This window comes from Podospora anserina, chromosome 2 (assembly GCF_000226545.1).
Source record: "Podospora anserina S mat+ genomic DNA chromosome 2, supercontig 2".
NCBI classification, from domain to species: Eukaryota; Fungi; Ascomycota; class Sordariomycetes; order Sordariales; family Podosporaceae; genus Podospora; species Podospora anserina.
In genome coordinates, this window is record NW_001914858.1 from 1,133,957 (window position 1) to 1,159,208 (window position 25,252).

At 53.9% G+C, this 25,252-nt stretch overlaps 9 protein-coding genes across 9 annotated transcripts, besides 1 other annotated feature; 4 read left to right on the forward strand and 5 right to left on the reverse strand.

Annotated features, from left to right (window-relative positions):
• Positions 1–723: 723 nt before the first annotated feature.
• Positions 724–3,191, reverse strand: PODANS_2_2940 (uncharacterized protein; the record flags this gene model as incomplete). Its single annotated transcript, XM_001911002.1, has 5 exons — positions 724–2,496; positions 2,560–2,644; positions 2,734–2,829; positions 2,916–2,962; positions 3,138–3,191. 5 exons carry the CDS (start codon positions 3,189–3,191, stop codon positions 724–726), a joined length of 2,055 nt encoding a protein of 684 aa, XP_001911037.1.
• Positions 3,192–4,840: 1,649 nt separating this feature from the next.
• On the forward strand, positions 4,841–5,980 carry PODANS_2_2950 (uncharacterized protein; the record flags this gene model as incomplete). The annotated part of the gene is made up of 1 exon (XM_001911003.1): positions 4,841–5,980. One exon carries the CDS (start codon positions 4,841–4,843, stop codon positions 5,978–5,980), a length of 1,140 nt encoding a protein of 379 aa, XP_001911038.1.
• Positions 5,981–6,231: 251 nt separating this feature from the next.
• Positions 6,232–9,301, reverse strand: PODANS_2_2960 (uncharacterized protein; the record flags this gene model as incomplete). The annotated part of the gene is made up of 4 exons (XM_001911004.1): positions 6,232–7,174; positions 7,231–8,348; positions 8,400–8,963; positions 9,056–9,301. 4 exons carry the CDS (start codon positions 9,299–9,301, stop codon positions 6,232–6,234), a joined length of 2,871 nt encoding a protein of 956 aa, XP_001911039.1.
• An 839-nt stretch (positions 9,302–10,140) lies between these two features.
• Positions 10,141–10,582, reverse strand: PODANS_2_2970 (uncharacterized protein; the record flags this gene model as incomplete). The annotated part of the gene is made up of 2 exons (XM_001911005.1): positions 10,141–10,260; positions 10,316–10,582. 2 exons carry the CDS (start codon positions 10,580–10,582, stop codon positions 10,141–10,143), a joined length of 387 nt encoding a protein of 128 aa, XP_001911040.1.
• A 560-nt stretch (positions 10,583–11,142) lies between these two features.
• Positions 11,143–12,058, forward strand: PODANS_2_2980 (uncharacterized protein; the record flags this gene model as incomplete). Its single annotated transcript, XM_001911006.1, has 5 exons — positions 11,143–11,156; positions 11,363–11,375; positions 11,492–11,621; positions 11,675–11,938; positions 11,991–12,058. The coding sequence occupies 5 exons, from the start codon at positions 11,143–11,145 to the stop codon at positions 12,056–12,058; spliced, it is 489 nt and encodes a 162-aa protein (XP_001911041.1).
• Positions 12,059–12,849: 791 nt separating this feature from the next.
• Positions 12,850–12,936, forward strand: a tRNA (tRNA-Lys).
• Positions 12,937–14,502: 1,566 nt separating this feature from the next.
• Positions 14,503–16,507, forward strand: PODANS_2_2990 (uncharacterized protein; the record flags this gene model as incomplete). Its single annotated transcript, XM_001911007.1, has 3 exons — positions 14,503–14,543; positions 14,789–16,430; positions 16,496–16,507. 3 exons carry the CDS (start codon positions 14,503–14,505, stop codon positions 16,505–16,507), a joined length of 1,695 nt encoding a protein of 564 aa, XP_001911042.1.
• A 1,151-nt stretch (positions 16,508–17,658) lies between these two features.
• Positions 17,659–19,716, reverse strand: PODANS_2_3000 (uncharacterized protein; the record flags this gene model as incomplete). The annotated part of the gene is made up of 1 exon (XM_001911008.1): positions 17,659–19,716. One exon carries the CDS (start codon positions 19,714–19,716, stop codon positions 17,659–17,661), a length of 2,058 nt encoding a protein of 685 aa, XP_001911043.1.
• A 716-nt stretch (positions 19,717–20,432) lies between these two features.
• Positions 20,433–21,940, forward strand: PODANS_2_3010 (uncharacterized protein; the record flags this gene model as incomplete). The annotated part of the gene is made up of 3 exons (XM_001911009.1): positions 20,433–20,679; positions 20,735–21,394; positions 21,474–21,940. The coding sequence occupies 3 exons, from the start codon at positions 20,433–20,435 to the stop codon at positions 21,938–21,940; spliced, it is 1,374 nt and encodes a 457-aa protein (XP_001911044.1).
• Positions 21,941–23,197: 1,257 nt separating this feature from the next.
• PODANS_2_3020 (uncharacterized protein) lies at positions 23,198–25,124 on the reverse strand (the record flags this gene model as incomplete). The annotated part of the gene is made up of 2 exons (XM_001911010.1): positions 23,198–24,717; positions 24,797–25,124. The coding sequence occupies 2 exons, from the start codon at positions 25,122–25,124 to the stop codon at positions 23,198–23,200; spliced, it is 1,848 nt and encodes a 615-aa protein (XP_001911045.1).
• Positions 25,125–25,252: the final 128 nt, after the last annotated feature.

The window sequence follows — 25,252 nt, forward strand, 5'->3', positions numbered from 1 at the left end:
ATACCACAACAGGAAACAATTAGAACCTGGGGGTGGGGGAGGCAGCAGCACTGTCGGGGGGGGGGGGGGGGGGGGAAGACAAACCCTCTTCTTGGCCGCGGCGAGCTTCTCAGCTCGTTCCTTTTCTTCGTCGGCCATTGTTGCTGTTTTTTTCAATGTCTCAACCGGTTACTGTCCTTGACGTAAGAAAAGATGGCAGGAAACATCAGAGTTGGACGTGAAAAGAGCTTAGTTGTTGCAAGGTGGGAGCAAGTCGCATGGGCGAAGGTGGCATCAAAGCAACAAGCCACAAAGGCCAACCAGTTACCAGGTAAGCTGGGGTGCCCTGAGGGCCCCATAGCGCCCAATGCACACTTCCCTGTCAGTAAGCCACAGGTGTACAGGGGTACATGGGGTATCCAAAGGTGACGCCATTCTTCTGTCTCAACAACTCCCCCTTTAAAACATCTCTCCCAAAACATACACACATGACAGTCAGGCAAGAGTTAACGTCATAAGCGGTCTATTGCTTCCATCATCATGCTATACTATTCATAAACGCAGTTATTCCCGCAAAAAACCAAAACCCAACCATACAGCATTTCCACCCGACAGTTTTCCCATCGGTCCAATCCTTTTAAAATCACCAAATTGACAGGCCTGGTTACCGTCTACCTACATTATTGCAACTTTTTATATTGGATTTTTTGTATCCTCGTCCCCTCTCGACCTTCGTCTCCCTCTTTAGAGGATCTGCTGGAAAGCGCGGTTGATGGGCGAGCGGACGGGGACACCCTTCCAAAAGTCAATGGTCTGGAGGGCGCGCTTGGCAACACCCTCGGGGGTGAACTCAAACTTGGCATAGACGTCCTTGTAGGGGCCCGAAGCTCCGAAGCGGTTCAGGCCGAACTGCTCGTGAGTGTACTTCTCCCAGCCCATGGTGGACATGACCTCAATGGACAGAGAGGGGATGCCGTCGGGGAGAACGCTGAGCTGGTAGTCCTTCGGCTGGGTGTCAAACACCTCGAAGCAGGGAAGAGAGACGACACGGGCCTTGATGCTGTGCTTCTCGGCGAGGAGCTTGACGGCGTCAATGGCAATGCAGACCTCGGAACCGGTGGAGACAAGGGTGATGTCGGCACCCTCCTGCTCGTGGAGGACGTAGCCACCCTTGATCGCCTTCTCGATGGTGGAGCCCTCCAGCTGGGGAAGGTTCTGGCGGGAGAGAGCGATGATGCTGGGGGTGTGCTTGGAGGTGAGAGCGACGTAGTAGGCAGCCGACGTCTCGTTGCCATCGGCGGGGCGCCAGACCATGCAGTTGGGAAGGGCGCGGAAGTGAGTGAGGACCTCGATAGGCTGATGGGTGGGACCATCCTCGCCAAGACCAATGGAGTCGTGGGTGGCGACCCAGATGGCGCGGGCCTGGGACAGGGCGGAGAGACGGACGGCACCGGCGGCATAGGACACGAAGTTGAGGAAAGTACCGCCGTATGGGATGATGGTACCATAGGCAGCGAGACCGTTCATGATGGCGCCCATGCCGTGCTCACGGACACCATAACGGATGTAGCGGCCGTCGTATGTGCCGAGGCCGGTCGCCGGGGGCTGGAAGTCGATCGAGCCCTTGGAGCGGGTAAGGTTGGAGCCGGTCAAATCGGCGGAACCACCGACAAGCTCGGGGACGGCATCGAAGATCTTGTTGATGACAATCTCGGAGAGCTTTCTGGAAGCAACGGCGGCGTCGGCAGGGGTGTAGACGGGGAGGTTCTTCTCCCAGCCCTCGGGAAGGTCACCCTTCTGGCGACGGACGAGGTCGGCGGCCTCACCCTTGTACTCCTCAGAGTACTTGGCGAACAGCTTGTTCCACTCCTCCTCGGCGGCGGCGCCGGCGTTGGAAGCCTTGCGGCAGTGGTCATAGACCTCCTGGGGAACGTCGAAGCTCTTCTCGGGGTCGAAGCCGAACTTCTCCTTGAGCTGCTTGATGTCGTCAGCCTTGAGGGGAGCACCGTGGACACCGTGGGTGCCCTGCTGCTTGGAGCCGAAACCGATGATGGTCTTGAGCTGGATAAGCGTGGGCTTGTCCTTGACCTCCTGGGCCTTCTTGAAGGCGTGGAGGATGCCCTCGAGGTCGTTGTCACCGTCCTCGACGGTGATGGTATGCCAGCCGTAAGACTCGTATCTCTTGAGGACGTCCTCGGTGAAAGCCTGGTTGGTGTCGCCGTCGATGGTGATGTGGTTGTCGTCCCAGACGGCAATGAGGTTGCCGAGCTGGAGATGGCCGGCGAGAGAGCAGGCCTCGGAGGAGACACCCTCCATCAAGCAGCCGTCGCCGAGGAAGGCGTATGTGTAGTTGTCAACGAGGTCGTAGCCGGGCTTGTTGAAGACGGCGGCGGTGTGGGCCTGGGCCATGGCAAGACCAACAGCGTTGCTGATACCTTGGCCGAGAGGGCCAGTGGTGACCTCGACACCGGGGGTGTCATGGGCCTCGGGGTGACCGGGGGTGATGCTGTCGACGGTCTATAGTTATGGCTGTCAGAATGCTGGCCAACACTGGAAGGCAGAAAATAAGCTCCAACTTACACGGAAGGCCTTGAGATCATCAATGGAGAGGGCATAGCCGTAAAGGTGGAGGAGGGCATATTGGAGCATGCAGCCGTGGCCGTTACTGTAGGTTCATGCGGTCAGATCATGGCTCACTCATCCCGCGGCAAGCTGTGTGTAAGCTGGGGGCTCAAGCGAGAGAGGAGCACTTACGAGAGAACAAATCTGTCGCGGTTGAGCCACTTTGGGTTCTTGGGGTTGAATCTCATGATCTTGTTGAAAAGAACGTGGGCAACTGGTGCCATGCCCCTACACTGGTGTCAATAACCTCAAGCCTTGGTTGCGCCGGCATCGGGCAGTCCGTGTTTTTGACGCCATCGTCGCGGGGAGCTTACATTGGGGCACCGGGGTGACCGGAGTTGGCATGAGCGGTCGCATCGGCCTGGAGGAGAGAAAATGTGAGTGGCTGGCCATGATGAATGCGCTCTCAGCAGTGTTGCCGTCGCCGAATTGGACACATGGTGGAATGCGAACAAGATTGCGATGGCGGGGGCGGGGTTCCCTTTTTTTTTTCTGTTGAGAGACTCTTTTCGGGATGGAGGGGTCCGTTCACTTACGGCCAGAACACGGATCGTGTTGATGGTCTTGGTGTCAACCTCGGTGAAGCCCATCTTTGCGGTTTGTCTGGATGAATCTGAAGACAATGACAAGATAGGAAGATGTTACGAGGAGAAAGGGGAGGAGGGGGGGAGTCACTGGATATATGAAGAGGGAAGTGGGAAGAGAGCGAAAGGTTCCTGGTGGGGTGTTTTAACCCAAGGGCTCCAAGGGGCAAGGGGAGGGCGTTGGGGGTCGGGACGGTGGTGTGTGTCGACAGAGTGGGGTTGTGCCTCTGGGGAGTTCCAGGTAGGAGAGCTTCCCCTGCCCGTGCCTTCTGGAGCTCTGGTTCGCCCGGATGAATGCCAGCTGTGGGACCTTTTGGGGGAGGCCAGGGACCTCGAGGATCTAATCTCTCACCTCTCTCGTCTCTGCCAGCCAGTTTTTGTCTCTCTTTTTATTTTTTTTATTTCTTTTTTCATTTTTTTATCTATTTTTTTTCTTTTATTTTTTTTATTTTTTATTTATTTTTTTTCCTTTAAATTTTTTTTCTAATTTTTTTTTTGGCCCCAGCCGCGTTGATCTTTTTTCCCAACTTTTTTCTGTAGTCGCCTAGCATCGGAGCTGGCGGAGCTTGGTGACGTCGAGAAGTCTTTGACGTTGCTGGCGTGCTTACCTTAGCTCCGGCTTGTTCTTAGCTTCCCCATCAAAAAGATACATATCCTCAATAACTTCATCATACTATATACCTTTTACCTAGCTGTACCTCAAGGGAAAAGAGGCTGTCTAAGGGAATGCTTAGGTGGGAGCGCAATGAAACAACACAGCGGCACATTGGCCATTGCTTGCCCCTCCAAAGCTGCCCCGCGTTTCTCCAGCTTGGGTGGCTCCAAGAAAGATGATCAATCACGACCAAGATATCACAAAGCCATGCTGCTCACTCAGCGAACCAGAATCTCCGCTCCGCGGTAATGTTATCTTTGCCTTGGATATTTGGAATTCCTGATTCTCCGGCCGAACAGCTGGCTTTCTATGAACGGCCCTATCTCCGTCAGAAGGAAAGACCCCTGAAGAACGAAATCGGAGGTTCGCCCGATCTGAATGTCAGTTCACTTCGAGGATGGAAAACAAATGCAGGCACCTCTTCGTGGGGACGGCGGGGTCATCTTTTGCTTGCTGTGCCCATGAGCTGGTGGAGGCGAGCGTTATTGGCCACAACTTTGCCTCTGGTTGGGCCATGATGAGACGACTTATTCATAGCACAAAGCACCAGACACATAGTGCTTGCCACGCCATCCTGCTGCTGCTACATGCCGAGAGTCTTTTGGCGTTACGTGATGCCCGGCAGAATACATCCGTTTGATGGGGGTGGACTTACTCAGGGTGTCAGGGTCTGGTGAGGTGTAAATCCCGATAAGGGTTAGGGTCCAAGCGTAGATAACTTGGAGCTAAAAACTTCAATGGTGGGGGGAGGGGTACGTTCTTACACGTTTCTGTCTGTCTGTCTCAACACCAAGTCTCATCCCGCGAACCGTCCAATTCAGGCTAAAATCTGATAGAGGCATTAAACCCGCCTAGACCCTGCGTCCCCACACCCCAGCTACCACCGGGCTGAGTGTTAGAGCAAGGCTGAGAAAGTCTCTTACAACAACATCTCCCAAAATAGAAATTACACAACATTCAGCCTCTGCCTCACTCACTCACAACCTGAGCCCATCTCATTATGGTCCAAGCAAAGCTGGATACCGCCCCTCAAAAGGCACGGTCAAAACAAACAGCGTCAAAACCAAAGCGAAGACGTCAAACCCCAGAGCAACACAAGCTTAAACCAAACCCCAACAATGAAAAGGTCATCATCTCACCTTCGGAGCTAACACACTACCAACTCATCCTCGATATCTTCACCCGAACCTTCAACGAAACTCTCACCGATGCCGACTTCAGCAAGAACCTGCAAACCCTCAAGCAATCCCTCTTTGACCGAGACTTCGCCACGGCCTTCACGAACACCCCCTCCAACCTCCCAATCTACTCAGCCCGCTGGTCACCCCCACGAGCTCTGGCCTACTCATCCATCTTCACCTCCTTATCCCGCTACCTCCCCAGACTCTACTCACCCACCAAGACCCTCCCCTGCCTCGCCATAGGAGGCTGCTCCGCCGAACTGGCCGCCTTTGCCTCAGCCCTCACCCTCCTTCCCGGTTCCCCCTCCGGCAGCCTCACCCTCTTGGACTCTGCCCCATGGAGTGAAGTTCTCACCAACTTATCAACCTCCCTCACGAGCCCCCCCCCAATATCAAAATACGCCTCCAAACTCACCGTCCAACAACCACCCTTTATCCCCGCCGAGAAGCTCACCTACACCTTCCTCCAACAAGACGCCCTCACCACCCCCTTCAACAAGCTTTTCTCCTCTGACACCTCCCAACTGGTAACCCTCTTCTTCACCCTCAACGAACTCTTCACCTCCTCCGGCATAGGAAAAACAACCTCTTTCCTCCTCAACCTCTCCTCCGCCATCCCGTTAGGTTCACTCCTCCTAGTGGTCGACAGTCCGGGGTCCTACTCCGAAACAACCGTGGGAACCTCTCACAAGAAATACCCCATGGCGTGGTTGCTCGACAAGATTCTCTCGTCAGTCTGTCCGGACGTCAAGCCTTCAGAAACGCCCGAGGGGAGGATAAAGTGGAAGAAGCTCGAGAGCCACGAGTCGATTTGGTTCAGGTTGCCAGAGGGGGAGCTGGACTACCCTATCGGGCTGGAGAATATGCGGTACCAGATGCACCTGTACAAGGCTGTTGATCCCGCTGCTCCAGAAAAGGAGGAGAGTGGTGATGAGGAGGGTGATGATGATGAAGAGTGAAAAAGGAAAAAAAAAAGAGAATATACTATTAATCACCCACTAATTGACTTCCCTGCCATTGTTGCTATGTTCGCCTGCTATCTATCTACTCTCATTACGGCTCATGTAACCCGCCCGCACTGCTATGCTTGAAAAGACACAACTCTCTCCCTCAAAACAAACAAGACAAAAAAAGAAAAGAAAAAAAGAAAAAAAGAAAAAAAAAGAAGAAAAAAAAGAAGAAAAAAAAGAAAAAACAAAGAAAAAAAATATCAAGCCCAAACCAACTTCTTAACCCTGTGCCCCAAAGTCTCCAGCAACCCCGTGTTCTTCTTCGCCTCCGCCACACTGATAATATCCCCCTTCTCAATCAAATGTCCCTCCCCCTCCTCCTTCTCCCCCTTCACCTCCCTCGGCTGATTCAACAGCGCCAACCTCTCAATCTCGGCCGCGATAACAACCACCTGCTGAGTCTCGGTAAGCCGCGCAATGTCCTCATCCTCCTCCTCCTCCCCCCCAATCTTCACCTTCCCAGCACCACCCTCCCCACTCACAGCAGCAGACGTCTGGCTGTACAACGCCTTCAACGCAATCTTCCTCGTAGGCGTCGTCACCGCAGCAGCAGCAGCAGCAGCAACATTCTTTCCCGAAAAGAAGCCCGCCACCCCCGACAGCGCCGCGCTCGCAAAGTCGTCATTTGTCGGTTTCGGGTGATCACTCATGCTCGACAACGACCTCGTGTTGACACGCGTGACGTCCGTCAACCCAGGCTTGTACTCAATCACCAACCCCATGTTCCTCAGCTCGTCCACCTGCGCAGGCGAGATGGTGCTCGTGATATAAGTCCCGAATCTAATCTTTGTCACATGCGCCAGGTCAACCCTCTCAAAGCTAGAGACCTTGTCGAGGTTCCAGTCAAACCGGCAGAGATAGAGGGCCGAGTCGGTAAGTAGCAAGACTGCCTCCTCAAAGGTGGCACTGCGGATGGTGTCCGGCGTGCTAGGCGTGAGGAAGGCCCAACCACCAATAAACTCCTCTGCTTCGTCTTCAATAACCCGTTTCTGGCAGAGCTCAATAGCCTGCTGGCGCATGTTTTGCATCGATACCGCCGGGTCCTTGGTCATCATGTTTGCTTCAAACTCTTCAAACACAAGGGAGGTGACGTTCCCCAACAAAAAATCGATGCTGGCTTGGAGAAAAAAGTCGTTAAACATCCTGCCACACTGTTAGCAACCCAGCAACCCACAGTCGGGATCAATGCAGAAACATACCCATTAAACAACCTCGTCAAGCTCAACCCAGCATCCGTCAACGCCCCCCTATAATTCCTCTTCCTCGTCCTCGTATAATCCCCCTTCATCGCCCCGGTCCCCGCATACTGCTTCCCGATCGCATCCCCATTATCCGCCCACAACCCATTAAACCAGCTATTCTCCTGATCTTTTTGCTTTTCCATATCAATCCCCTCCTCCCTCAGCTGCAAATCCAGCATAAACTTCCCAAACGAGCTCTGACAAACATTCGTCCGATCCAAACAATCCATACAATTCGTCCTCAACACCCCCTTTTGTCTTCGCTCCACAACCCCATCCACCACAACACTACTCCCCAGCTCCTCCAGCCTCCCGCCCAAAATCCCCAACAACACGCTCACATTCTCAAACTTCATCCCCCTGCACACCGAGTGAAAATCAAACCACTCGAACCCAATCTTTTCCTTTCCCTCCTTCACCAACTCCTCGTTCAACCTCTCCACGCCCCGTTCGTAAACCTCCCCAATCGGTGCCTCGACCCCATGTTTCTCCACCAAATTCACCACCTCCAACCCCCCGTACCGCTCCCCCAACCGTCCGAAATGCTTCCTCAACGCCGCAAAGTTCGCCTCCTGACTATGCTGCAACACCGGCGTCGGCTTCAACGAATACGGACTCTGAGTAAAAAACACCGGGAAACTCCCCCTGACTTGCGCAAAACTATACACCCTCCCCTTATCCCCCCCATCAGCCTCATACAAAATCTGCTCCGTCTCGACCCCATTCGCCACCCATCCCTGCTCGTCAATCCCCCGACGCAAATACCTCAACCCCGCCCGTTTTATACTCCTCCTGCTTATCACCGTGATAACAAACTTCCTCTCCGTACCCCCCTTCTTCCCGCCCAATCCCCCCCCCTCCCCCTCCCGTTTCTCCTCCGAAGGCGACAGATCCCTCATCTCCACACTCTCCTCTCCCCCCTTTTCCCCCTCATCCTCCTGAGCCGGGCTCTCGTCCACCGTAAACTCCCTCTCCCCTACAAACCCCTGCATCAGCGGCAAAACCACCCCCTCCACCCCCGCCTCCCTGAACCGTCTCATGATGTGCCCATTCCAGAAATACTCCCCCTCCACCCCCTACCCCAGCCCTCTCAACCCCCCATCCGCCAACCTCCTCGTAACATCAACATCATACCCAAAGAAGAACGTCCTGCTACTCCCAAACAGTATCTGTGCCGTCCTCAGCAACTTGGGCAACAACTCAATCGCAGCCTCGCTCCCATCCGCCCCATCCGGGATCTGAAACCTCGTCGGCACGTTCTTATTGCTCGCCCTATTCTGCTGGGCAGGAGGAGTGCCAGAGTCGGGCGTAAGGCCCATCTGCCTTTTGTTCTCCGCCGCCCACCCGGAGCGGGAAAACCACCTCTGCGCAAAACGGCCATAACTCCCCCGTCTGCTAATCACATCCTTCGCAATACTACTGCTGCTCGTATTCTCAGGAGGAGTGATGGCGTCGTCCTCCGTTGCTGACTCGACCGCGTCGTCACGGGGCAGTTCATCAATCCCTAACCCCCCCGTTTCTTCGTCACCGCTGGTAGACTGGCTTGTGCTCCCCTCCTTCTGCAGCCTGTTCTTCAACGCCAGCGCCGTCTTCCCAATCGAATCCGCCGCTTCCTGCCGGGAGGTGAGGGGTGTCAAAGCGACTTCGGTGACGACGTAGATGGGGTGGCGACCAAACAAATTAGCGACCTGCTGCCTTCGGGTGACGGTGATGAGGTAGGAGTAGTGAAACACTGTTATTATGCCTGTATGATCATCCCACCCACTGCGTCAACATCATGTACCGGAAAGATGGTGGGGCGGGAAAGAGACAAACCAACAACCCCATAAGCCTCAAAACTCTCGCTCGTCGCTGGCGGTGCGTGATCCCTCCCGACGGTCGAAACAGAAACATTACTCCCATACTTGATCTTCACCAGCGGCAACGGCGGGGGCCGACTCCCGTCTTTGGAGGGGACAGGGTTCAAAGGGTGAAGAAGCAGGCCGTCGACCGCCGCGGCGACGAGGACCTTGCGGGCTAGGCCGGGCATTTTTCGTTGTTTCTGTGTTCCCTGCTGTAAATGATCCGAGGTCGGTATGTCTTACATGTATAAAAAAAAAGTTTATGCAGAAGGGGTTCAGGCTAGAAAAAGGGGCAGGCAGCTTGGAATGCAGTGTAAGTGTAAGCTATGACGCAAAATGTTGCTGTTGGGTCCATGAGCTGATCGATGTAAGCTCTCATACCGTTGTCGTCGTTCCTAAAGGTTGAAAATGCTCGAACAAGTCACACGAATCAATAACTGGCTGGTCCCGTGATCACTTGAGACTTGAGCAAAAGAAGGCCAACAACCTTGAGGGGCACGGGGGGAGGGTCTCGAACTTGGGCTGGCAGGTGTGAGAGTGATGATGTCTTTTAAATGGGCATGGTGGGGCCCCACGCCAGCGCCAGTTGCGCAGCCAAAGAGCGTCACTGTGCAGAAGCAGCCCCCCCCCCCACGTCAGACGACCCAATGAATAATGAATTACACACACTCCACACCCAACCCCAACCCTAGCTGTATCTAAATCCAAAATCAAATACCAGCCACCCCAACTCAAACGTGAAACGGTAAAGACCGATAGATACACAACGCAAAAAGAAAAGGCCCTGATGACGATGAAGTTTTGATTTTCTAGAAGGAAGGCTACTGCAGAAAACGTCTGCCAGTTGATGTAGCAACCCCAACGCTCACAAAAATGACGTTGGGGATATAGATAAAAGCAACATATCTCAGTTTGTTTTTCATCCATTTCTGTCCATCCATCCAATAGTATAAACCATCCTCGGATTTTCCCTTTTTTTTCTTCTTTTTTTCCTCTCTCGCTTTAGCCAACCGCAAAAATTGCTACTTTACATAGCAAGTCTCTCGACCTTGTCGCGGAGGGCGCGGATCTTGGAGTTGAGGTCGGAAGCCTCGTTGGAGGTGAGGGAGACGGCGATCACGGCGCGGGAGACACCGCAGGCACGACCCTGTAGGAGTCATTAGTTATACTGCGTCTTCAGAACTTGACAGACAAAAACATACCAGAGCAATCTTGCTGGGCACGTAAACGTAGGGCACGTTCTTCTCCTCAGAGATCAAGGGAATGTGGAGGACAATGCTGAGGGGAGCAGTGTCGGCGGCAAGGATGACAAGCTCGCTGGTGCCGCGGTTGATGGACTTGGTGGCCTCGTTGGCGCCCTTCTTGAGCTGCCTGTAGTGGCTGGCCTGCTGGACGCAGTCGAGAAGCTCCTGGACGAGAGCAGGGTCCTCGGCCTTGGGCCAGGCGGCAGAGTCGTTTTGACCAGACATTGTCGGTGTGGAAATGGATAGCGATAGTGTGTGCTTCTGTTTCCGATCGTCTCCAGGGTTCACTGCAGGTTTGCTCGCCCTGGGGGTGCTAGGGGATGTTGCTGGGGATTGCGACGTGAACGATGCAGAAGAAAGAGAAGATCTCAAAAATCAAAAATGCGCCTGCGAAAAAATTCATCCATGTGTTTGCGCCTGCCCACCACCACCCAGCCGAGAGTTTGGGCGGTGTGGGGTTTCTGCCGGGCAGTTGTGGCACGGTGGCACGGCGACAGCGACACGGTGACAACGCTTACCTAAGGCAAAGCTCGCTGGGGCCTGCCGAAGCAAAGCTTTGCCCAGCCGATGCACAGCCAACCAACCTGCAACCTGGAAACACCTCGTCCAGCAAACACCAGCCAACAACTTGGAACCGTCATCCCCCCATCCACAGCAACTCGCCTTCAACCGCTGCCCGCCGACTTCAGTCAACAAACGCATCGCAACCACGCTTCCATCGCGTTCGAGCCTTTTATTTTCGAATCTTCCCTCAGTCGATACAGCTTCGTGCTTAAACAACCACAATGTCGGATCTCTGGTAAGCCGCTAGCCCGGGGGGTGTCCCCTCACACTTCCAACCACCACAACCACAACACACATACGCGGAGGCTGGAGCTATCCGCTCGCTACTCGTCGACCACCACCACAAACACAACCCCCTCTTCAGCACCATGCATTGGCTTTGCGCATCTGCTGCGATGCCTTCTTCTTGAATGGCTTTGCTAACATGCTTTTTGTCTACAGCCCCGTCTACGCGGTTAGTACCCTCGCTCCACCCCGTTGAAACCAACATCAGCTCTGTGGCGTCGGCGAATACACCTCGCTTCGACTCCATACCGATATCAACATATACATACTAACATGCCGTAACAGCCCTTCTTCGGTGCCATGGGCTGCACTGCGGCCATTGTCTTCACCTGCCTGGGTGCCTCGTACGGTACCGCAAAGTCCGGTGTCGGTATCGCCGCCATGGGTGTTCTCCGTCCTGATCTCATCGTCAAGAGTATGTTGCACCCCTTCCCAAGTCAAGGGATGCTTGACTAAACCTTTCTCTAGACATTGTTCCCGTCATCATGGCTGGTATCATTGGTATCTACGGTCTCGTCGTGTCTGTCTTGATTTCCGATGCTCTCACACAAGACTCCTACGCTCTCTACACCGGTTTCGTACAGCTCGGCGCTGGTCTCTCTGTCGGTCTCGCCGGCATGGCTGCTGGTTTCGCTATCGGTATCGTTGGTGACGCAGGTGTCCGCGGTACTGCTCAACAACCGAGACTGTTCGTCGGCATGATTCTCATTCTCATTTTCGCTGAAGTCTTGGGTAAGTTTGTGTCTGTCATGCATGCGCCGCAGCAAGCACTAACGACATGCAGGTCTGTACGGCTTGATTGTTGCTCTTCTCATGAACTCGAAGGCCACCATCAACACTGTCTGCGCCTGAGCGTCTCTTTTGGTTCTCGCCGCGGGCCGATGTGGACGGACAAGATGGTTTATTGCAGCAAATCCACATCTCAACGCGGACCACACATCCACACATCGCCTCGTCTCGTCCCTGTAACGGGCTCCGAGATGGGGGTACATCCGGGGTTGTCATGACATGGCGGAGATGATGATTGGTATACATTATTTGGGGGTTGAGCGAGCGGCGCATCTCGACGATTGGAACGGTTAATGGTTTGGTGGCAACTCGGAACGTACATGTACTATTGTCTCATTATGGTTGCTTTATCACACTCGCGGGGTCTGGTTTTCTTTTTCTCATCATAGACGGATGATGGGCAAAGACTGTAGTTTAGGTTGGAATGGTGTTCTTTGCTATCTGTGTGTTTCTCTTTGGTTTATGTGTGACGTTGCAAGGTGGCTGGCTGTGTGTGTGTTGTCATGGTAAGTGTTTTTGAGAAGATTGTGTTGGGAGTTGTTTTCTGACCCTGGCACGGTGTTTCTGGACCGCGTTTGGTTCCGTTTAAATCATTGAGAGGTATCGCTACTCTGTCCTTGTCAACACTTGTTGCAACATCACTGTTCAGGTGCTTGATGGGAGGTTGGGTGGTCAACCAGGCTTTCCCCTTACTATCATGGGCTATCTTGTCTGACTTGTTGGTGTTGTCCCCACAGACATGTGACAGCCAGCAAAAGGTTTTGTTCCGAGTCACTCCACCACCACCACCACCTCCTCCTCCTTCTCCACAAAAGCTGAATTTCTCTCACCACTACACAACCCAAAATAGCCTCGCCCGGCTAGCTCAATCGGTAGAGCGTGAGACTCTTAAGGAGTACTCCGAAATCTCAAGGTTGTGGGTTCGACCCCCACGTCGGGCTCAATTCCCGATCTACGATCACTTTTTTGATGTTTTGACTGTATGTCTGTACTGCAGACAGGATTGGGTGATGTAATGTAATGTAATGTAATGTGGAGGGAAGGTGTGTCAACTTCAGTTTACAGCAGACAGGATCGGGTGATGTGATGTGGGGAGGGAGGATGTGGCAACTTCTTTTTTGGTTGACTATGAATAACGTACGAGGAGACCTCTGCTCATGGTTTTCCCGCTTCAGTGTGTATATATATATGTGTAATGTAGGAGACATTAAACCTCGAACTGGGCGGTATAAGTCTCTTGTACTCGTGCATTTTCACTCTCAGGGTTTTATAGGGACATGAGAAAGTTCCCTCGAGACAAGTGATTCATAATGGGCCAACGAGGAACAAATACAGAAGAGGTGTGTTTGGTCATTGACGGACAGGGTGATCCTGGAGAGAATTGCTGGACGATGAGAAGATGGGCAAATAGACAGTCAATGCTTTGTCTTGGTAATTATATATCAGATCGGTTTTGAGCCATCTGAAGTTGTCGTGGCTAGGACCCTGCCGACGGGAACCCAAACCTTCCCGTAGACTCCGGACGACTCCGAATACTAGTATTTCGGCAGTTGATGTCTTGTTTTGAGATGGATCGATCTTCAGCCCCAGGTGAAGGAAGGATCGCATTCGCAAAACGTTCCCATTGTGATGATGCGATGTTCGTTCAAGGTGCAGGTGGAGAATGTGACAACGCAAACGCTTAAGGGACCAACAAATGCGACGGTGGTATTAGGTAATACTAGTATTCCGCCGTGTTGGGTGCCGCACCAGCCACGAAGGAGGCTGGATGGCTGGAATACTGACAGATTGTGGCTCGGACAGTGTCATGCAAGGGGACGCGGGAACTGCCGAGTGGTCAATTGGGTTTGTTCAGCCGGGTTAGATTCCCCGCTATTTCTGCTGTGATCCTGCCAATTGTTTCGCGCAGATGGGAGCTCGCTGCTTTCTCGGCCGGCGGGTGAGAGAGCGAGAGAGAGAGAGAGACATGGGTCGGGAATGTCGTTGCAGTGTGCCAGCAAAGAGACACAGCAGCAGTAGCGAGCAGCAGCGAGTCTTGGCCCTTGTCGGATGTCTTTTTGTACCTACCGTGTACAACGATTTTTGGGGGCTGTTTTTTTCTCTCGATCCCGCTCCTTGTCGCGTTTCCCCTCCCCCTTTTCGACCTCAAGGCGCAGTGTTCTTTTTTTTCCCCTTCTTCTTCATACCTAGGTGTCCTAGTTTACCTCGCCTCTCTCTTGCGCCCGCCACCTACCATCATATCGAATCATATTCTTACGGTTACACTCCGCGCACCCTGTACGCGCTGCTGCTTGCTCCACACCTCGACTAGGGAATACTAGTATCCAGATCAACCTAAACGACAGGGGTGTTGTTGTGTGTGGTGGGTGTGAGCTTGTTGCTTTGCTTTCACACAATTTCCGATCTTTTTTCTTTTTGTTGCTGTTGTCGGTTTTGACCCCCAAGTACGATTACGCTTGAAAAGTATATAAGACTGCGCGCGCCTGCCCCGTCGCGTTGTGGTCAAGATGTCTTCTGGGACTAGATATTCTCTGAGGCAGACGCCGAGGTGAGTTGATACTTTTTTTGTTTTTTTTTTGTTTACACTACTGTTGCCCAACTTTGCCACCTGTTTACTTGGTGGTGGTGGTGGTCTCTGGCGCAAACTGGTGTCGCGTTTATCGTGTTTACACCCACCTAGGGGAATCAACCTCCCCTTTTGCGGTGTGGCCGGCTGGAATGCGCCGAGATCATGCCACACCCCTCTACAGCACTTGGTCGGTGATGAATGGGGTTGCTGACAGTATGGAGCAGGAAAAAAGAACTGTTTGATGGCATGGTAGAAACGCCTGCTCGCCGCAACACCCGTCGCAAGAATCAGCCCTCTATCGCGGAATCCGACGCCGAGTCTACCTCAGCCTCCGAGACGGTTGCCAGCATGGCCACCAAATCTGTGCGCCAGCGTGGCGTCGCCAAGTTCACCGAGCACGTCGACGAGGCGGATGAGGTCCCTACGGCCCCCACCACCCCCGAGAGCGACTACTCCAAGCCCCTCCTCGACAAGAAGGTCAAGACCAATGGCGCCGCCGAGAAGGAGGAGAAGATTGTCGACGGGTGGAAGCCCGGTATGGACCCCAAGGTTGACCTCTCGGGCGAGTACGAGTTTGGTGGGCCTTGGTTCGTGTCTGTCATGATGATCGGATTCCCTCTTCTCATGTGGTACATGTGGATCGGTGCCGAGTACTATGACGGCAAGCTCCCCCTCCCGGAGGCTGGTCAGTCCTGGACCGACTTTGGCAAGCACCTTTACAATCTCTGCTACACTGGCGCGTTCCCCCATGCCAAGGCTTGGGCCATTTATTGGATCTTTTTCGTTGTGGAGGGTGCCATGTACTGCCTGATGCCCGGTGTCTGGGCTTACGGCAAGCCCCTTCCTCACAAGAACGGCGAGCAGCTCAGGTACTACTGCTCGGCCTATGCCTCGTTCTACACCACCATCGCCCTCGTTGCCGGCCTTCACTTTTCCGGCATCTTCCCACTGTACACCATCCTCGACGAGTTTGGTCCCCTGCTCAGCGTGTCCATCTTTAGCGGCTGGCTGGTCTCGTTCATCGCCTACTTCTCGGCCCTCTACCGCGGCGCCCAGCACCGCATGTCTGGCAACCACATCTACGACTTCTTCATGGGCGCCGAGCTCAACCCCCGCATGTTTGGCATTCTCGACTTCAAGATGTTCTTTGAGGTGCGCATGCCCTGGTACATCTTGTTCCTCCTGTCGTGCGCCGCCGCGGCCCGCCAGTGGGACCAGTACGGATATGTCTCTGGAGAAGTCGGCTTCCTGGTGCTCGCTCACTACCTTTACGGCAATGCTACTTCCAAGGGCGAGGAGCTGATTGTTTCTTCATGGGACATGTACTATGAGAAGTGGGGCTTTATGTTGATCTTCTGGAACCTGTCCGGTGTTCCCCTGTCGTACTGCCACTGCACCTTGTATCTCGCCAACCACGACCCTTCGACGTACAGGTGGAACAGGTATTTCCTAGTCGCGCTCTATGTGGCGTACCTGTTTGTGTACTGGGTCTGGGACACGACCAACAGCCAGAAGAACGCCTTCAGGGCCATCGAGAAGGGCAAGCTGGTGAAGCGCAAGACGTTCCCCCAGCTGCCGTGGCAGGTGGTGAAGAACCCCAAGGTTATCGAGACGGGGTTGGGGGACAAGATTTTGGCGGATGGGTGGTACGGCAAGGCGAGAAAGATTCACTATAGCTGTGATACGTTTTTTGCGCTGAGCTGGGGGTTGATTACTGGGTTTGAGAGCCCGTTCCCGTGGTTTTATGGGGTTTTCTTTACGATTATGATTGCGCACAGGGCGTGGAGGGATATTCACCGGTGCAGGGAGAAGTATGGGGAGGCTTGGAAGGAGTATGAGAGGCAGGTGCCTTATTTGTTTATTCCGGTAAGTTTGACACTCATTCTGCGAATCTGGGGTTGGAAAGGGGGTTGATGCTGACCGGATGTTAGTACGTCTTTTAAGGGGATGCGTGAACAGTGCCCGATGGGTTGGTTGTTTGGAGCTGCAGTTGCATTGCAGGTTGTCGGGTAGATGCATCATTGCGGGCAGGTGACACGTGGCCGCTACCTCGGGCACGGTTGAAGGGGGATGGGATGAACAGGTGGGATGAGGTTTGAAGTCTAATCCTGAAGAATGAAAGAATTGATGATACGGGACGAACGATGATTTGGGTTAGGATGGGTATGGATACGGGTATGGGATAGGATATCCGATACCTTTGGTAGGATAAGGACGGGACGGACGGACGGACGAAAGGGAATACCTGGGGTTGGTGATGTGAAAGGAAAAAGGATGGAAAGGAGGGTGGGATGGAGGGTTCAAAATTTGTTTGCTTTGAGTTTGTGTTTTCTGTTGTTGCTTTCTCATTTTTGCACAGCAGGAAGCAGGCGAAAGCAAAAGCGGGCGAGTTATAGTGGGATTTATCTCTTGTTGTAATCGTTAATGCCTTTTTTCGACATTTTTGGGTTGGGGTTTTTTTTTGTTTTTTTTTTTGGAAGAGTTACATGTTTATTGGATTATTTTTGCGTGTTTGCTTTTTGATGTTTGGTGGTTTTGATGCTTTGATGTTGGGTCCTCGGATTCATGGGATTGCTGGAGTCATCAAAGACAGGAAGGGGTGTAATGAGCGAGCGAGTTCGTGTAGTTGATTCTTTGTGTGTTGAAAGGGCGTTTTCATGCCCAAGTTAGGTACTTACGATGATGATGATGATGATGATGATGATGATGATGATGGGTGCTTGTATGTCTTTCAAAAAGGAATTTCATGGAATTCGTAAACATGTCAGGAGAGCACATACATAGGTAAACTTAGTATTGAAATTTACACATATAATCTACTCTTCTTTTCAAGTTCAAAGCTATTCCCCTCCAGCCCCCCCCCCCCTTCTTTGGCCGCCCATATTTCGCTTAAATCAACTCTGTCGAAAAACAAATACTCCCCCCTTACAAACAGTCTAAGAGAAAAAAGAGAGTGGGTATCTACAGCAATCCTACATCCTTTCACACAGCAGCAAAGAAAAACGCCAAAACCAAAAACCACATGCTAGCCAACCCTCGCTATACGTGTTTCCCTCTCCTCATTTCCCCCCCATTTTTCTTCCCACACCAATCCTCAAACCCCCCTCTTCCTCAGATCAACCATCATAACCTCCCTCGCCTCCTCCATCCCCTGCCCCTCCCTCCCACCAACCTCGTCCCTCACCCTAAGGGAAGGTCCGGCCTTCATCTCCTCCCACCCCTCCCCGCCATCCCACCTCCCCGCCTTGGTGTAATCGCCCCTCGTCCCCCCCGAAACCCACGCAAAACGAAAGTATTCCGGCTCGTCCTTCACCAACCCCTTCGGCCGTGTCCACGTAACATTCGACACCACCCCACTGCTCCCAGCCCCGGGCGCAGAGTTGCCATCATCAAAATATGTCCTAAACCTCTCCACGTCATTGACCAACACGCTGATGCCATCGTATGACGGGGCGGGCGGTGCCTCCCATGAGAAGGTTATGCTGGTGTTGGGAGAAATCTTCGGCTCATCAATCACCGGAAGAGGCGACTGAACCGGCGCATCCCCCCTCAGAGCGAGCGCAGTCTGCAAAACCGGATCGAACCCCCATCTCGCGATCCCGTTGATAAACAACCCCAGCAAAAGACCCTGAAACAACAACGACGGGCGAGTCTGAAGCGAGGTGCCCGGCAGGAGCAAAAGCGCGAGGATGTAATGATGAATACGCAAGTTCTGACCCGGCAGCAGCAAGAAAATAATCAAGCAAACAGCAAACAACCCGTACAGTTTGAGATGAGACCTCAACCTTGCTTCTTGCCTGAAAAACCAGATCTGGAAGACCACAGCAAAGAAGAGGACGATGATGATGATTGCCAAAGCGGCGCGGGCACCGGGTTGTTGGTTTATGTCGTGGCTGTTGAGCCGCTGGATGGGGATGAAGTCAAAGGTGTAGTTTGTCAACGACCCAACCCACGCGCCGCCGAGCCAGAGGATCGTCTTTTCCAAGTTGGCGGTCAGGCCTTTGAGGGTGCGCCGGATGCCCATCTTGTCGTACATCACCCAGGCGACGAACATGGCCGGGAGGTAGAGGCCGATTTCGCGGGAGAAGAGGGAGGCAAGGTCGGTGTAATTAGGAGTGTCCATTGCCATCCCGACTGTCCAGAACAGGCCGCTGAATTGGGTGAAGAAGAAGAGGCCTGGGTGGCTGACGAAGAGGGAGAAGACTGTCGTGAAAACGACCGAGATGGCGAGGAGGGACCAGCGGGGGTCACGGGAGGAGCATTCGACGTCGGGTTCGAAGGTGAAGCTGAGGGGGAAGTAGGAGTCGAAGGGGACCGAGGTGATGCCGTTGCGCTTGGTGCTGTTGTAGTTGGATTGGAGTCCCACCAGGCGGACGACACCACAACCGCCTGTGGCGTCCGAGATGACGCCCGCATGGATGGCAGAGCCGCAGATGAAGGAATCGCCTCTGTAGATGGCCGGTCCGTCTCCATCAGCAGGAGGCCCGCCGACGACCAGTGGCTTGTAGATGACTTCTTGATCGCCAACCGCCCGGGGATTCAACACCTGGTAACTCCCACAGTTGCCTGGGCACCTGAACGGGAAACCCCCATCATCAAACGGTCTGCAGTCGATGCCGTCCAGGCCACAGCCGTTACCTGCGATCCAGTAGGTCGAGCCGCAACCAATCTTGACCAGTCTTCCCCATTCTGCAATCTCGCTCACCGATTGCCCGTTTTTGAGCGTAAAAGTAAAGGATACGATCCAGACGACATACAAGACGAGCACAAGCGCGGCTCTGTGGAGTTTGTTGGGTAGGTACCTATCCAGTAACACAATCGGGAACTGCTGTACCTGGGGGAACAGCGGTTCGATCCGGAACCGTCGAGGTACAGCAGGCCCCTCGGTCCATTCGACACCAGCCTTTATCCACCGGCGCACCGGGTACGGAACCCACTTGAACCGTTTCCACGAATTTTCGTCTTGGATAAACCGTGGTGTTGGTGGGGAGCTGTCAGCCTCGTCTGCATTCCGGGCTTCTCGGATAGGCGCATCGGGGTGGTTGTTGTCGACGATAAGGATGTTGGCATTGCTCGAGGCAGCGGTGGACGTGGTACCGGAAGAGTCGCCGTTCACACCTGCTTCTCTTTCGATATCGTTTGTCTCGCCCATTGTTTTACCCACCTACGGCCCAAGGACAACAGCAAACAAGACACAACAAAGAGGGACGGACGGGCAGGGTAAACGAGCGATTGAATTTAGGAACTCAAAGAAGGAAAAAATACAACGAGGCAGAAAACAACTAGGGACGGCAGAGGAGGGGGAGCATAGCCAAGGACATATCGGGATAAGCAATGACAAACAACAAATGCCATGAACAACCGTCCGAACTCCGAGAAGCCCGCGCCCGTCTCAACTGGCTTTTTAGCGCAACGCTGGCACACGCTGCCCTGTTCCTGTCCCCCTGTAGGCAGGGCTGAATGCGGGGACCCTAGCCGCTGCCTGACGTAAACACAGACTTGCGACCCCAGTGGATATCTCATTAGCGGGTGCATCAGCCCCGATAGAAACAAAACCGTTTGACCCCAAGGTTTCCACTTTGGGCGACTGTGTGCTTGGCATCGAGGGGCAGCATGAGAGCCGTCAGTGGGTGTTTGAAATTGATTCGTGAGTTAATCGTTGACATAATAAATGAAGGAGAGAAAGTACTAACATCTTCGAGCAAGACAGAGCTTGATTGATATCTCGAGTTGTGTTGCCTGAAGTACCAGGATCATCGTTACCAGTCTGCTGGGTCAGACGCTGTCAAGGATTTGATTTTCACTCAGTTCAGGAAAGACTTGCGGTCCAAGCTCGCTCATACAACCATCAACTGCAAAACTCGCAAAATGACGGTTGATACCGAGCCACAAGAACCCGAGTCGACAGCCATGAGGTTTGAAGTAGTGTCCTCGGCTCTCAAGGAGGGCACAGCAGCTGCTGCCAGAGTCGGTCGTCTGGCTCTTCCGGGACGTCGTCCCATCGACACTCCAAACTTCATCGCCGTCACTTCACGCGGCACTCTGCCTCATGTCACCCCTGACAATATCAGCAAGCACCTGCAAGTGAGCGGTGCATACTTTTCCCTCGAAGACTGTCAGTGTTCCCCCCTCATGCTCTATCAAAAACCACTCATTAACCCCCCACCAAGTCGTCGAAAAGTCCCAGCAAAACCTCTCCCGCCCACCACCCATCTTCAGCGCCCCGACCAGCACCAACCACCCCACCCCCTTATACAGCTTCACCGGCACCCCCTCCCACATAACCACCATCCTCGCCGCCCGCCGCCTCCCCGCCGTCCCCTCCCCGATAGGCAACTCCACCAAATCCATCTCCGTCTTCACCAACACTGGCTTCCAAAACCTCTCCACAACCGACTACCTCTCCGCCGCCTCCACCCTCGAACCAGACATCACCATCCCCCTAGCCGACCTAACCAACAACTCCCCCCCAGGCACCTCCCCAACAAGCAAACGAGCCCTCCGTATGGCCGAGCGCACGGACGAGTGGATAGCAGACTGGTTCTCCTCCCCCCTCTCCACCTCCACATCAACCTTCGCCCCAGTCCTGCCAATCCCCTACCCAATCCAGTGGGAATACCTCTCCCGCCTGGCAGAAGACTACATCCCCTCGTCCCAACTCTCCGGGTTGGCAGTCCACGACCCGGATATCATCCCCGATCTTGCCACTCACCAACCCTCCCTCTTGTCCCTCCCCCTTTTGTCGCTTTCCAACCCGAGCAACCCCCACCCTCATCCTCCGTCACATAGCCCACGGAACAGACCTCTTCGCCCTCCCGTTGATAAACGCCGTATCCGACGCTGGTTTAGCCCTAAACTTCACCTTCCCCGCCCCTCCCTCATCTGGGAGCCCCCCCCTTCCATTGGCAGTCGACCTCTCCCTCCCCTCTTTCAGCACATCCGTCACCCCCCTCTCCAAGTCCTGCAGCCTCTACGCCTGCAAAAGCCACCACAAATCCTACATCCACCACCTCCTCCAAGCACGCGAGATGCTAGGCTGGACACTCCTCCAAATCCACAACCACGCGACCATGTCCGCCTTTTTCGGCGGGATCCAGCGGTCGATCAAGGATGCCACCTTTGAAGACGAGAGGTTGAGTTTCAGCAGGGCGTACGACAGCGAGATGCCCGCGGGGGTGGGGGAGAGGCCGAGGATGAGGGGGTACCAGTATAAGAGTCAGGGAGGGGAGGAGAATGCCGGAAAAAAGAAGAATAAGCCTGCATGGCAAAAGGAACTGGCGGTTGAGGATGACAAGGTCGAGGTACCGGAGACAGATGGAGGGAGGGAATTACAGGAGAAGGGGGTTGGGGAGGTGGTAAAGGGGTCAGGTAGATGAAGCGAAATAGACCTGGAGATGGGAAGAAAACAGAATAATAAATAAAAAATAAATAAAAATATATAAAACAATATCTTCGCTTTTGTGTCAAAGTCCTGGTCCAAGAGATGAATCTCGTCACCGGTAGATAATTCATCCATGTTTTGATAAAACACTCAAAACCACCTTTTAATCACTACCTATCCAATATTTCTACCCTTTTCCACGTGTCACACACCGCAGCAAGTTATATACAACCCCCAAACACCCCAATCGCCCAGACAAAACATGATTCATCAAACCACACCCTATTCATTACAACCCTTTATATACCCTATAATAACAAAAAAAATGAAGAAAAAAAACCTTATCCTATCTCTCTACGCCTTTCCCTAGTTTCCTAGTTTTTTTTTGGTTTTTGAACCCTCTCCCGCCCCTTCCCATCTTGTGCCCCACCACCGTTATCCTTCCCCTTTACTCATTCATACCAGGCAGGATGTTCTCCCTAGCTTTAGACACCGCCTTCAATCCAGCAACCCGCATCCCCCTCCTGGGTCGCTCTTGTAGCTGCAACAGGCCCAAGACTCCCTGTCGGTGTTCCCTTTGTGGACTACTACTCAGCATGGCGCTGATTCGTGACGTATACCTTCCCGCACTGGCTGGCGTGGCGGGAGTAGCTGGGCTAGGGGTTGCTGGGATAGGAGCAGGAATGGTGGGTCGAGTAGGACTGGTAGGTCGGGAGGGAGTAGCTGGCTCCAGAGAAACATGCGCGGGCCTAATAGCAGGAGTTGGTGCCGTTACAGGAGTTGGGACCGGAGCAGGAGCAGGAGCAGCAGCGGCAGCAGCAGCAGCAGCAGCAGCAACAGGACTATGAACCACCACCGTCTCCATTCCCTCCTCCCCATCACCAGGAGCAGCACCCGTCCGATGGATAATAACCGTGCTGGCCCCTCCCCCCTCCACCACAGACCCCGTATCAGGCGTAACAGGTGACGGGGGTGGTGCCGGCGGCAGCATACTCCCACCACTCCCACCACTCCCACCAACACCAACCCCGGGTGTCCCAGGATCCGGGATCCTCCCCCTCTGCCTCTGATGCAACAGATACTGCTGGTGATGCAGCCTCTGCTGCAACAGCTGGTGTTGACTTCTTCCACCTGCACAACCACCACCACCACCAGCAGTCTTAGCAGGCGACGGACTCAACCCGCTCCCCCCAGCCCCCCCATCATCCACCACCTCATGATACACCCTCTTCTTCATCGGCGAGTCACCTTTCTAAGGCCACCTCCCCTTATTATCCCCCCCATCCCGTCCCCCAGCCGGCAGGTTCACATCCGAAACCGACTCCATCCTCGAAATCGAACTCGGCGCCCTCGCCCTCCTGACTTTATTCCCGCTCTGTCCAGACGTGGCCGTCGTAGCCGTCGTCCCGCTGCTCCCAGTAGACAAACTAGTCGATCCGCTCCCCCCACTGGCATCCCGCTCCCTCTCTATCCTTTCCAGCCTCTCCCCTAACCTATCAGCACCGTCCTGCCTCGCAGACTGGCTGAACCTCTCACTGCTGCTGCTGTCTTGCCGGGCACTCTGGCTAAAATAACTCCGGCTCTGGGAGTGACTATCCCTTCTGGCTTGGTGCCCAAACGCGGCAGAGCTACTGCTCGGTCTGTTGGAACTGCTCGGGTTCACAAGATTGAAACCCGCTGCTGATAAAAAGCTAGAGCTTGTCGGGCTGGCAGAGTACTGCGACGCTCCCGTGATGGAGATCGACGATCCAGATCGTAACCGGCCCATGACGTGCTCCCGACTGCTAAGAGAAGAATCACTCCTCTCTGCCCTCGTAGCGGTAATAGGCATCGACGCCGCAGTCGACAAGCTCGGCCTTGTAAAATGCGAATGGCTCGTCCTCGGCAACCGACTCTTCACCCCCGACCCAGAAGACGGACTCATCGCCAACCCGGCCGCCGTGGCATCTTGGCTCACCCTCCTAGGTATGCTCGTCGCCACCACGGCCCCTTCTCTACTCCTCGGCCGAAACAACGCCGCCTCCCTATCCTGCGCCAACCCCACCACCGTCCTCTTCGGCGTACTATTCGCAACCTCGATGTAAGCCGCCGCACTCGAGCTCGACTGGCTAGCCCGATGCCCCGTCGGTGTATGCGGCCCACCACCACCACCGCTCAAGTGCAAGCCCCCAGGCGGCGTATAACTGGTATTCCTCCTCGGCCCACTCCTGCTCCTCCCCGCACCCACCCCCGCTCCTCCTACCGACCCCCCCATCGACCCCTGAACACTGTTCCCCAACCCCAACCCACTCAACGCCAGCGCCTCATGCTGCAGGTCATTGCCAAAGTGAGCCCTCACCAGCTCCCCAGCCAAATTCCTAACCAGCACCGCCGGGTCCTTATCCGCCAACCCCTGAATATCATCAAACAACGCCCTCAACTGCTTCCCCGTGTTGGACGAGCTGTTAGACGACATACTCAAATTATGCGCCTCGCACCCATCCATAATATTCCTCACCAGCCTCAGCAGATTCAACCTCACCACCGCCTTCTTATGCCCCAGCTTCTGGGCAATCCCGGCGTACATCTCCGCCTTGGCCAGACTCGCCGCCACGGCAGGACTCAGCCTCAAGACTTTGAGCAACGGCTCCAAAAGGTTCGGATCAAAAGCATTCGCCTTGGCAGGGTTAAAACAGCTCACAATAGCCGTCATAAACATCCCATCCATCAAGTGGCTCTCCACCTTGGCCGTCTCCTCCTGCAGCCACACATGGATCGCATCCAGCGCCGTGACTTGCCAGTACTGATCAGCCAGCAGGGGTAACGTAAAACTCCAATCCGTGATTCTGCCAGAGATACCTCCTCCCCTTGCTGCCGGAATGTGCCATATCGCAGAGAATAGGCAGGACAAACTCCTTTGGTGGGCGGTCCGTCTTCATGATTTTGAGGAGTAGCGGAATAATCCCATTGCTGGCGGCATATTCTTGGCGTTCTTTGCTTAGTCGACAAAGATTGAACATGGTGTTGAGGACTTGGTTCGAGATCTCGCGGAAGTGCTTCTGTCCCTTCTTCATCGAGAGACTCAGCACATCGATCAAGAAATCAATCGCATCGGCCGAGTGAAGTGCATCCAAAACCGCAGAGCACTGTGACATGTTCTTGATGAACTTGAGCATCGTGATCTGATGAGCAGGTGTCATCCGTCTCAGATCCTTGAGGACCGCTTTTCAGATCATTAGCAACCCTTTTCTCCGTAAAAAAAATAAAAAAATAAAAAAAATATATTAAAAAAATTAAAAAAAAGATTTTTTTAAAAAAAGGGGGGCCC